The 12,365-nt window shown below is 36.3% G+C and overlaps 4 protein-coding genes across 4 annotated transcripts; 2 read left to right on the top strand and 2 right to left on the bottom strand.

The window, feature by feature from the left end:
- Positions 1-1,038: 1,038 nt before the first annotated feature.
- On the bottom strand, positions 1,039-4,291 carry CBG19510 (the record flags this gene model as incomplete). Its single annotated transcript, XM_002646782.2, has 6 exons — positions 1,039-1,147; positions 2,365-2,456; positions 3,512-3,628; positions 3,672-3,823; positions 3,871-4,009; positions 4,055-4,291. The coding sequence occupies 6 exons, from the start codon at positions 4,289-4,291 to the stop codon at positions 1,039-1,041; spliced, it is 846 nt and encodes a 281-aa protein (XP_002646828.2).
- A 751-nt stretch (positions 4,292-5,042) lies between these two features.
- On the bottom strand, positions 5,043-7,085 carry CBG19511 (the record flags this gene model as incomplete). The annotated part of the gene is made up of 5 exons (XM_045242849.1): positions 5,043-5,165; positions 5,215-5,366; positions 5,416-5,554; positions 5,601-6,087; positions 6,979-7,085. The coding sequence occupies 5 exons, from the start codon at positions 7,083-7,085 to the stop codon at positions 5,043-5,045; spliced, it is 1,008 nt and encodes a 335-aa protein (XP_045096795.1).
- Positions 7,086-7,305: 220 nt separating this feature from the next.
- Positions 7,306-8,618, top strand: CBG19512 (the record flags this gene model as incomplete). Its single annotated transcript, XM_002646784.1, has 5 exons — positions 7,306-7,409; positions 7,460-8,063; positions 8,109-8,247; positions 8,295-8,446; positions 8,496-8,618. 5 exons carry the CDS (start codon positions 7,306-7,308, stop codon positions 8,616-8,618), a joined length of 1,122 nt encoding a protein of 373 aa, XP_002646830.1.
- Positions 8,619-9,157: 539 nt separating this feature from the next.
- CBG19513 lies at positions 9,158-11,425 on the top strand (the record flags this gene model as incomplete). Its single annotated transcript, XM_002646785.1, has 2 exons — positions 9,158-9,730; positions 11,030-11,425. The coding sequence occupies 2 exons, from the start codon at positions 9,158-9,160 to the stop codon at positions 11,423-11,425; spliced, it is 969 nt and encodes a 322-aa protein (XP_002646831.1).
- Positions 11,426-12,365: the final 940 nt, after the last annotated feature.

Genomic DNA, 12,365 nt, shown 5'->3' with positions numbered 1-12,365 from the left:
TGTCTCCACTCTTTATTACATACTATGCTCATGTGAATTCCACATTTGCCGCAATCTGAAGTGTTCCATAGCTTCCAGTAGTGCCAATAATCATGGCTATTCTTTCTCCCTTTCTCCTTTCAACTTCAAGAAGTTTTTTTTTTCCGATTCTAATTCTAATTTTATATAATTCTCTGATCTTTACTCCTAGCAAAATTCGTACTCTGATAGTTGTATCCAATTGTACTTAATGTACTGTAGCATCTTTTTCTAGTTTCTGCTCCGTTTACCACCATGCTGTAGACACTGGGCTGATAATCCTCTGCACCTATTATTCGTTTCAACCTCAAAGTCACAGTATTATTTTTCTTCAACTCTTTGATTAGTGTTCTATCTTTAGATCAAGTCACTCCTGTATCACTTGATACGATGTTATATCTTTTGTTTGATTGCAACAGAAGATTATCTATTTGTCTTTGGGTGTCATTGGATTTACTGTATACTAGAATTTTTGGATCTTCTGTAGATGAATCATACGTTTCTGTGTTCTCATCTTTCTTGAATTATTTACAACCATGGTTGATACCAGNTTGAAGGGCGATTGGGTCATGAGAATACAATTTGATATCATCAGCAAAGGCGGCAAGGTGAAGAGAGGGGACTGAGCTCTATCAGATTATTGGATATTCGGAGAGATACAACCTCATCTAGAGAATACGAAAATTTGCACCATTTATGTGAAAAACCGAAAAAAAAAAGAATACTTTGATTCGCGGCTAGCTGGCTTTTGAAGGTATTGTATCCACAAGTTATCTGAACATTGCCATGTCGTGGACCCCGACGGTGCATACTGCTAATCTTGGATTAATCCTGCTTTTGTATTATTCACAAATAAAACAAGGGGCAGTTACTTTCCTGCCAACCTAATATATAAGTAGTATAACCGCGATGAAGACATAACAATAAAAAGGCGTCAGAGGAAAAGTAAAAGGAAAGAATGTTATAATATGAGAAGGGAAAGAGAGGATCCAACACTTGAGAAGACAGCATCATGAATAATCAATTCGCATCAACAGCTCCTTCTTCATCCTCACTCTCCTCTTCGGTATCAGACTCGAAAATTGGACGCCGACGTATTATCTCTCTAACAGTACTCGATGAATTGACACTTCACCTTGCCGCCTTTGCTGATGATATCAAACTGTATTCTCATGACCCAATCGCCCTTCAAACTGGTATCAACATGGTTGTAAATTGGGCTTCCGCCAACCATCTCCCTCTTGCCCACTCTGCCCTTCTTCGCCTAGGTTCCCATAATTCTTCCCATCCTCCCAATATTGCGGGTGTCACACTTACTCCCTCCTCCTCCGTCCGGGACTTGGGACTCATTACTGATTCCTCTCTCAAATTCTCTGCTCACATCAACAAAATCACATCTCTAGCTCTTCTCCGTTCCAAACAACTCTTAAAGTCATTTAGATCTAAGTCTCCAGAATTCTACATTCATCTTTTCAAATGCTATGTTCTCCCGATTCTTGAATATTGTTCTGTAGTTTATTCCCCTCCGCCTTCTTCTCGCCTTGCTCTAAAACTAGAATCTCCCTTAAGATTTTTCTCTAAGTGTATTTTCCAGCGTTGTAATATCCAGTACAGTTCCTATTCTCAATATCCTCAATATGTTCTCCATTCGACATCGTAGGCTAAAAGCTCAACTAATTCTTCTCTATAAATTTTTAAATGGCTCCGCCTACTTTCCTAACCTAAATGCACATGTCAAATACCTCTCCTTCCCTCGTCGCCCTATGAACTTAATTATTGTTCAGCCCTACTCCTCTGACTATTTTTCTTCAATTGTTCCCCTGTGGAACGCCATCACTTCCCAAGTTACCCGATTTCTCCTACCTTCCGAGTTTGAATCCTTAATTTCTTCCAGTATTACCCGTTATTGATATATTTGCTCCCTATTTTTCTTTTTCTACCGGTTACATCTTTCCTGTGTCAAATATCTAAATTATCCCGTTTTCCCTCCGCTACTCAGATCGGCCTCGTGAGGGGCATTTTTCTGAGTCTTTCATGTCTTGCCCTCTAATGTTTTATTACACCTGATCAATAAAAAAATTAAATTAATTGTTATAAATCAGCTCAATAAGTATCCACAGAAACATCATATCCACTTTTGGTTGAATCCTCTCCCGATTCGACTTTTTTTTCTCTTCTCCATCACGACCACCCGTCTTTCTTTTCCAGTAGAAGAACCAAAAAGCTGCTCCAGCAGCAGCAAGACATCCAATCGCAATCAGAATGATCAAAAAGATAACCCAGCCCTGGAAAATGATGATACGTGAAGTTCAGACTGCTCCGATTATGGAGAAATTCAAAACATACCGACATACCCCCACAAAAATTGAGCATGTTACAGCAAGCAGAATAGCGTACTCTATCGGTTTCTCCATTATTGTATGAATCACTTTCGGCATCTGAAAACTCAAGCATTATTTTGTTTTTCATATGTCTGACCCGCAGGATTCAAATGCTTCTTTGCAGTGTTCTCTATATTTTTCTTTAGCTTCTGGCGGCATAGCATTGAAAGCGCCAATTGAAATTTTCAATTTTTTCCTGTCCCTTCTCATCATGTTTTTTATATGTACATGTTTCTCCCGCATTGTTGTGGTTGACTCATGTCTAGTTTTTTTTTCTGAAGAAACATCGTTTCAGAATTGAAGGAAATATATTAGGCTTACAGTTGTTGGAGTAGGACTGTAGAAGGGAATAGAGTATCTAATTTTTGGAATACATTTCTCCGCTTTTTTTCGGTGTTTAAAAATATTTTTAATCTCAAAAATAGATTAGATTTTATTCATAGATAAGAACATAGTAATATGTGACTATTCATCCAAAATAGAGGTTTCTGAGGTTTTACAACTTTTCTGAGCTGGTAATTTGTCTATACTGGCAAATAAGGGCCAGGACAAATCGAATTCAGACATTCAAAAAGATTTCGCGGACCTTGAAAACCTCCAAATTCTAACCTTTTCAGAGTGAAAGCATTGTTTTGTGGTGCACTGTAGAATGATCTCATGTAATTCCATCTGGTTTTAAAAGTCGTGTCAGATTCTTCTTTATTCGTTTTGTGCTTTAAAGATGGGGGGGGGGGGGGGGGACATGAAAAAAATAATGTTCTCGAAATTCCGTTCAAAGATTTCTCTCGAGGAGTTGAACTTGTGAGGGCGATGATTGAGGGTGCGGCGCCGCTACCGACTGAGCCACGCGGGCAAAGAGGAAGCGCACGCCCGATTGCATACATAAAGGCGAGGACGACAGCTGTACGCAGAGTGACATTAAGCGTTGTTCACCGTGACGGTAGAATGCATACTCTAGCTACAAAAAAACTACGAAAAATCTCCTGTCCCCCCACCTTTAATGAATATTTGTATTCAAAACTGTTCATATAATTTTATTGGATTAAAATAAAATATTTCTGAGACATTTTCCAAAACAATGGAATTTTTTTAATTTGTAAAATAGGTTATACTAATGATAAAATCTTCTGGAACAGATCCGCAAGAAGATCGTGATCCATTTCAACTGGATCCTCTACAGCCACACTTTTGACATCAGAGACTGATTGAATTCTAGTCATACACCTTTTCTGAAAATTCATTTCTATAATAAGAACCAACTTTCAAACTCACTCTCAACTCTTCCAATTTGTATTTTCCAGCCATTTGCAATTTTTCTTTCAGTGGCTTATATGATTTCTCCAAAAGATATTCTTCACATTTTTTGATGATAGTGGGGGTGTTGTACATATCAGCAATTGATAAGATTCCCTCAACAGTTTCTTCTGGAATATTCTGAGAGTTAAGTTAGAGAAGAGGTATAGTAACCCACCATCTGGTCCAGGTTCTCCGTAAAGGAGTTCCAGGAAGAATTGTAAGTTTTGAGGATTTGAAGTAGAAAGTTTGATTTCCGATTTTCCAGAATTTCTGGAGAAGAGATTAGCAAAGTAGGGGGATTGGGAAGAGAGGAACTGAAAACTTGAGATTATAAACTACAAACTACAAAAAAAACTAACCAATTTTGAAACATGAAACTTCTGTTCATCAATCACAAGAGCAACATCTGAGAATTGTTTGTCTTCAAAACTTCTCAAAACTTTTCTACTTTTCTCTTCATTCATTCCTAATATTTTCACACGAACATTCACTTCCAAATTTCCATTATCATCTAGATAATCATTGATTATTCTTTCCCAAGCGATCTTTTCCGGATGTCCTTCGAATTCACATTGTCCAGTTTTGAAAATTCGCATTTTTCCAGATGTTGATAACACTTTTCCGCAGTCAAAGTAATAATGTATTCGAATTCAGCTTGAAGTTCATGGCCAGTTTTATGTGGAGGTATCACACAGAGAAAGAGCTTCAGATAACGACTTCTTTGAAGACCCACGTACCTGGAATGGGAAAATTCTGGAATGTTCAGATAAAAATTAATCAAGTTATAAGCTCAATTATCTCGGTTCCTGTCAAAGATAATATTAGAAAATTTTTATCAGAAAATGTTCAACTGATAAATTATACATCATAATATCACCTATTTTTACAGATTTTTAATATCTCTTATAGGAATCGAGATAATTTAGCCCAACGTATATGTAAAGAGTGGTTACGGTCTTTGTTTAGTTTCCTTATAAGCTCAGTTATCTCGGTTCCTATAGGAGATATCAAAAAACTTTTAGTTGATAATTTTGTTATCGTAATCTCACCAATATATTATCAGTTGACAGATTTTTGATATCTCTTATAGGAACTGAGATAAAGGAGCTTAAAGTGCGAATAAGGTAAGCAAAAGCTCAAACCCTCAAATTTTTTGCTGTCTCATCTTTTTCAATTGAAAATATTTTGGTTCAGGTAAATTTTATCGAAGAAGAATGAAGTGCGGTAAACAATGGAAACCAAATTTACTGATAAGAAAAATGCATTATCAGGAAAAAAAAGGGGAAAAATCACGAGGAGAATTAGAAAACAGGAATTGGTTGGGTCATTGGATAGAAAGAAAAATGTTCAAACAAGAGTTAAAACCTTCTGAAAAAGAGCAGCAAGAATCAAATGGTCCATTTCTCTAGGATTCTTCAGAGCCACTAAACGAATATCAGATACTGTTCGAATCCGAGAGACGCAGCTTTTCTGAAAAAATCATATTGCTCGTTTCTATTCAAAAAAGCACCAAACTCACTCTCAACGCGTCCAATTGATATTTTCCAGCCATTTCCAGTTTGTCTTTCAACGATTTTGTCGATTTCTCCAAAAGATATTCTTCACATTTTTTGATGATAGTAGGGGTGTTGTACAAATCAGCAATTGATAAGATTCCCTCAACGGTTTCTTCTGGAAAATTCTGAGGATTACGGTAGAGATGAGAGGTACAGTAACCCACCATCTGGTCCAGGTTCTCCGTAAAGGAGTTCCAGGAAGTATTGGAAGTTTTGAGGATTTGAATTTGAAAGTTTGATTTCCGATTTTCCAGAATTTTCGGAGAAGAGATTAGCAAAGTAGGGGGATTGGGAAGAGAGGAACTGAAAACTTGAGATTATAAACTACAAACTACAAAAAAAAACTCACCAATTTTGAAACATAAAACTTTTGTTCACCAATCACAAGAGCAACATCCGAGAATTGTTTCTCTTCAAAGTTTCTACGAATTTTTTTCTCATTTCCCACATTTTCAGTTTCTTTTTCAGTCTCCACTATTATTTGCTCCTCCTCCTCAATTTCCAAATCTGTTCCCGATTTTTCCTCGAAATGTACTTTTTTCTCCAACTTGTCTTGAGTCTTCAATATTTTCACATCAACCTCCAAATCCAAATTTCCATCGTTCAAGTATTTCTTCTCGAAAGTTTCCCAATCCAAAAACATTTTCCATCCCCAATCATTGTGTAGTTCGTTGTTAAAATTCCCAAAAACGTTTGCATTAGATCTTTCGAGACATGTTTCTCGATTTTTCGAGAATATTCTGATAGTAAACTCCACTGATATTGATTGAGATTTTGTCAAATTGGTCACAAGGAATGCTTGAAAATGTCCATGTCGTTTTTTGATCAGGATACTCCTGGAAATAAGAGATTTCAATTTTTCAAATAAAGTTTGCCGTAGAAGCTTTTCGGCAGGTTGAGCTAAACGGTTGTCTTTTGGGCTACACGGTCGCTAGCGCCGGCGATTGTCAAAAAGAAATCAAACTACAGTTTAAAAAAACCAGTCGCAAGATGAAAAAAAAATTACAGTGATCTCGAAAATCAAAAAATCCTTTAAAGGTGGGGGGACAGGAGATTTTTCGTAGTTTTTTTGTAGCTATAGTATGCATTCTACCGTCACGGTGTACAACGCTTAATGTCACTCTGCGTACAGCTGTCGTCCTCGCCTTTATGTATGCAATCGGGCGTGCGCTTTCTCTTTGCCCGCGTGGCTCAGTCGGTAGCGGCGCCGCACCCTCAATCATCGCCCTCCCAAGTTCAACTCCTCGAGGGGCATCTTTGAACGAAATTTCGAGAACATATTTTTTTTTCATGTCCCCCCACCTTTAAAAGTTAAAATTTAAAAATTCTTTTTTTCAGAAAATATTCTTCTCAATTTAGTTAAAAATCAAAATCCTACAAATTCAGCATCAAAGGGACATAATTAATTTTTTGATCTTGAAAAATAGGAAAATTCTCAAAAATATTATAGAAAACAAAAATTTGAATTCTGAAGGTTTTGAAAAATTCCGGAAAAAAATAAGTTTTTAGAAATTGTAAAAATTCAGGAGCTTTTCATTCCTTGAGCTGTCATCCGGACACTCAAAAATGCAGAGGATACAGTAACCGAAAAAAATGTTCTTCTCATTTGAAATTTTCGGAAAATTCCAGAGAAAAACTATATTTTTAGAAACTCAAAAAAAAAGTTAACCTTGATTCCTCAAGTTCTAATCTGACATCTGGACACTTAGAGACACCGACAGACTTACCATTTGATACCAAAATGCTCTTTATCTTCACAATAATATCCAATGTCTTCAGGAATGTTATCAAAAGATTCGAACAATTGTTTGATCACAAATTCTTTTTTAGACATCGAGAAGTTTCGAAAAAAATTCAAAAAAAAATTATGTCAATCGATGCTTGCCCCCTTTCTGGGATTTTTTTCTTCCTTTTTTCGACCACTGATAATACTTTTTGTTTTCTTATCAGTGAAAAAAATGCGGGTCACATTGCTAGCACTAAATTGTTTACTCCATTCATTTTAAATTTTCCCAGGTCTGATATTCTAAAAATTTTATTTTCAGAATAAAAGTATGGTGAAGGAATGTATAATTAGCCAGATTTTCGAAAATGTTCGAAATATGAAATATGGAGATGAGGAGCTGGGAAAAAATGAGGAGCATTTTGGTTTGAAGTGGTGAGTTTTTTATAATTTTTCAAGAAATTCCAAAATTTTTGAACTTTCAGGTACGTTGGAATCAAACGATCTGAACATTTGGGTGTCACTTTGTATGCTTATCGAAATGGAATTCGCGAATCGAGCCCGGATTTTTTCGCGGATCTCAAATTCACAGTTTTTTCAAAAAATGGAGAAATTCTTTCAAAATCTGAAAACGACAAAATTTTCAAGTCTGGAATCACTCTTTATTGGAATTACATCGATTTTGCTGGATGGAATAAAGTGATGGACGGATTTTTGGATTCAAAAGGAAATTTAAAATTGGAAGTTCGTGTGAAAATTTTGGAAAATTCTGGAAATCAAAAAACGTTTTCAAAAGAACTGGAAATTGGAAGAGAATATGAGACGGAAGCTGTAAGAAGAACTCAAAAGTATTTTGAGGGATTGAAGATCGATACACCAAAAAAAGTTGAACATTCAAGAAGAGTTCATTTTGTAGAAACAAGAGTGGTACCTTCAGGAAAAGCTGTTGAAAAATCTTCAACATTCGAAAAAAGAGATTCGGAGCAAAAGATTGAAAAATGTCGAAAAAATGCGAGAAGTTTTGAAGACAAACAATTCTCAGATGTTGTTCTTGTGATTGATGAACAAAAGTTCTATGTTGCAAAATTGGTTAGTTTTTTTTGTAGTTTGTAGTTTATAATCTCAAGTTTTCAGTTCCTCTCTTCCCAATCCCCCTACTTTGCTAATCTCTTCTCCGAAAATTCTGGAAAATCGGAAATCAAACTTTCAAATTCAAATCCTCAAAACTTCCAATTCTTCCTAGAAATCCTTTACGGAGAACCTGGACCAGATGGTGGGTTACTGTACCTCCCTCCACCCATAATCCTGAGAATATTCCAGAAGAAACTGTAGAAGGAATCTTATCAATTGCTGATATGTACAACACCCCTACTATCATCAAAAAATGTGAAGAATATCTTTTGGAGAAATCGACAAAATCGTTGAAAGACAAACTGGAAATGGCTGGAAAATATAAATTGGACGCGTTGAGAGTGAGTTTGGTGCTTTTTTGAATAGAAACGAGCAATATGATTTTTTCAGAAAAGCTGCGTCTCTCGGATTCGAACAGTATCTGATATTCGTTCAGTGGCTCTGAAGAATCCCAGAGAAATGGACCATTTGATTCTTGCTGCTCTTTTTCAGAAGGTTTTAACTCTTGTTTGAACATTTTTTGACGAATTTTCTAAATAAAAATTAATTTTCTTCTTCTCTTGAAATTACCGTACACACTCTAATAGAACGCCACCCGGACCGTTCCCTTTGAGCCTATATATCTCACTTCTTTTGAAAGATATCAAAAATTTGTAAACTAGTAAAATGTTTATCATGATGTCAGCAACATTTTATGGCTGGCATTCTATTAGAGTGTTTACGGTAGACAGAACTTTCCAACTTATTTAAAAATCTCAAAATATTCTATTTGAATAGTTACGGTAGATCAAAACTATGTCAATTATTTTTGAAAACAAAAAAAACCGTTTTTGATCTACAGTATGATCGCTCATGAGAAAAAGTCATCGATTTTTTGGGGAATCTTTTTTTAATTCTCTAGGTTTTATTCAATTTTTTTCATTTTTTTTTAAATTACAATTCGCTAATTTTGGTACCAATTTAGAGGACTAGTTCTTATAATTCTAATTTTTCCCTATTTTTTCATATTTCTCCCTGAATCCCATTTATCCCAAAGGATATTTCCAGCCAAAATGCGTCACATGTCAAATGATCGAGCGAATACACCTGACCAACACTCCGAATCCCAAGAACCGCCTCAAAAAACCAAAAAACAACCACTTCTCGCATTTGGATTGTGGCGTGCGGATAATCAAGAGAGATACGAGAGAATTTATCCGAATAGACTTCCATTTGAAATTGTGACAAAAATGAAAAATGAGTGGAGACATCAAACGTCAGCTAAGATAAAAGAATCATATTATGCCAAGGAGCAAGAATTGAGAAGACAAAGAGAAAATGGGTCTTTGCAAGCGGAGCAACATAGAATTGAGGTCTCTCGACGGGAAGCCGAGGTTGTTCAACGAGTATTTGGGACGGCTCAACGAGAAGTGGAAAGTCCAAAACGAGATGAATATGTGAAACGCCCGCTGAATCCTTTTATGATTTTCTGCAAAAATCGAAGAGCCGAGTTGGCGATCAGTGAGCCGGGACTTCATTGTTCGGAAATTTGTAAGCGGTTGGGTGCAGAATGGGCGAATATGTCAGCGGATAAGAAGAAGCCGTTCTATGATGAAGCTGGGAAATTGAAGCAGCAAGTTAATGAGGTTGGTTTTCATTTCGTAGACAATAGTAGGGCCCCTTTCTTTTACTTTCTTTTTTGAGCTAATTTTGTATGGCGGTTATCCGGCGATCAAAGGAATGGTGTTCATTTTGACTCAATTTATCTCGGTTCCTGTTTACCATAAAATTGCCAACATTTTAAAAGTTGTCATATTTTTGATATCTTGCAAAGTAGCTGGCAATTTAGATAATTACAATTTAGATAGATAATTTAGCTCAAACTTAACAGTGTGGGAGCCCTTCTATTACAGGCTTTGGGGTAATTGAAGCCGGTCTCCAAGAGAATCCCACACTGTCAACTTGGACCTAGTTTTTCACGTTTCCTGTGAAAGATATCAAAAAGTGGTCAACTGATAAAGTATTTATCATAATATCATAAATGTTTTGTTAGTTGATACAATTTTGATACCGTAAAACCTCTAATAGAACGACACCCGGATCGTCCACTTTGAGCCTATATATCTCACTTCTTTTGAAAGATATCAAAAAGTGGTTAACTAGTAAAATGTTTATCAGGATATCAGCAACATTTTACTAGTTAGCCACTTTTTGATATCTTTTGCAGAAAATGAGATATATAGGCTCAAAGTGGACGATCCGGGTGTCGTTCTATTAGAGGTTTTACGGTATTTTGCAAAGGAGTCGCGATATAATTGAGCTGAAACTTGACATTTACGTTTTACGGTAGTTGAATTAGCCATCAACTTGTACTCGTTTTCCCTTTTTCTGTGAGAGATATCAAAATGATGTCAACTGAGAAAATTTTTTTGATAATCTGATATGCATTTTATCAGTCGACTATTTATTGATAGCTTGCACATGAACATTGATAAATGGGGTTGAAGTTAGGACACGGCAAATAATTCAGTGAGTACAAAACTTTTGGGGTCATTTGGGTACACAGGTTACAAAATACATGAAAAATCAAAATGTTTACCCCCGAGTTGTGCACCCCTAAATCACTTTGTACTCAATTGTACACCCGAATGGTGGTACCCTCTGAATTACCGTAAACACTCTAACAGAATGCCTCCCGAATCGTCAGTTTTGAGCCCATTTATCTTATTTTCTGTGAGAGATATCAAAAAGTGGTTAACTAATAAAATTTTGCTGATATCATGATAAACATTTTATTTTGACATCTTTCAAAAGAAGTGAGATATATATACTTAAAGTTGTTCGGATGGCGTTCTATTAGAGTGTTTACGGTATGTGTCTTGGCACACCTAGAATAAACAAAAATGAACTTTTAAAATTTAATTTCAAAACATTATCAATTCCAGGAATTCCATCTGCATCCAAACTACAAATTTCATCCTCGTAAAAGAACGGCTACTCAAATGTCGGAAGGCACGTCTTCTTCCTTTGGGCTCCCCGATTCTCAACTATCATCTCCAATGCGACAACGCTCCTTCAACATGACATCACAACCCTCCACGTCTTCTTACGCATCTTCCAACTTCCATCCACCCACTCCAATGCCTCGGGACCACTCAAATATGGTTCCACAGCCAATTTCAGCCCCTAGAGCTCCCTCGACCATTCCAACTAATAATGCTCCACGAGCACAACAGGATATAAGTATTTCTCCACGCATCGAGTATCCCAGAACCAGTGGAAGACCAATTCGAAGAGGTCAGGAGAATTATGGAGTCAGAGATTTGCCAGTTTGGTTTTAATCAATAACCTATTCTAATTCAGTTTATTATTTCGTTTATTTGTATTATTTGTGTGAACATTTTGATAATTAATAAGTACTAAATTTGTATATAAACTTTTGTTATTTTTTGAGATCTTTTTGGATTTTTGTGAGAATTTTAGCTGGTATTTTGAAATCTATAATTTGAAAATTTCCGAGTTTTCATGAAAACTCAAATGCCTTGTAGATCTGTCTGGAATTGTCAGAAACATCCCAATCGTTTTTTTTTTTATTTTTTGTCAACTGTTCCTCTGGATGATAACAGTCAAAACCATGTTACCGTATTACATGCAATAGTTCTACTGAAGGGAGATATAACTAGCCATAGAGTATTCAAGAACCAGCAAATTATGTCACCCTGTTTCCTCTAATAGTGAACCATCAACTTTGAACTCGTTTATCTCAATTTCAGTAAAAGATATCAAAAAGTGGTCAGCTGATAAAATATTTTTTAAGTTATGATAAACATTTTGTCAGTTGACCACTTTTTGATATCTATTACAGGAAATGAGATGAATGGAATCAAAAACTTGACGTTTTGGGTGGGGTTCTACTGAAGGGGGACACGGTAGTTTAATAGTTTTTCATGCACTTTCTGTTCCTTTTTTTGCATACATTGTGGTTTCCTATGTTTTTCATACGATAAATTAGGTTTCAATAGTTTCTTTGTCTGTGAATCACTTTGTTTGTAGGTCACTTTGCGTGGTATTGACAAGCCCCATAGGCACAACCAGCGTATTACATTCAGACTGATGTAATTTTCCGCAGGTTTCCAACGCTAGTCCGTCTCTTTGAGAAGGTACAGCGATGAGGGAGAACATGTTGCACATCTGCGTGGTAGACATCGGCCGCATGCGGGCCGCTGTTCGTCTGCGTCTTCGCGTCTTCCCCTGGAAACCTAGTCCCCCGCGACTTCGGCC

The sequence above is a fragment of the Caenorhabditis briggsae genome (genome assembly GCF_000004555.2).
Source record: "Caenorhabditis briggsae complete genome, chrII, whole genome shotgun sequence".
NCBI classification, from domain to species: domain Eukaryota; kingdom Metazoa; phylum Nematoda; class Chromadorea; order Rhabditida; family Rhabditidae; genus Caenorhabditis; species Caenorhabditis briggsae.
The sequence above is the reverse complement of the archived record's forward strand: the minus strand, read 5'-3'. Positions and strand labels throughout refer to the sequence as shown.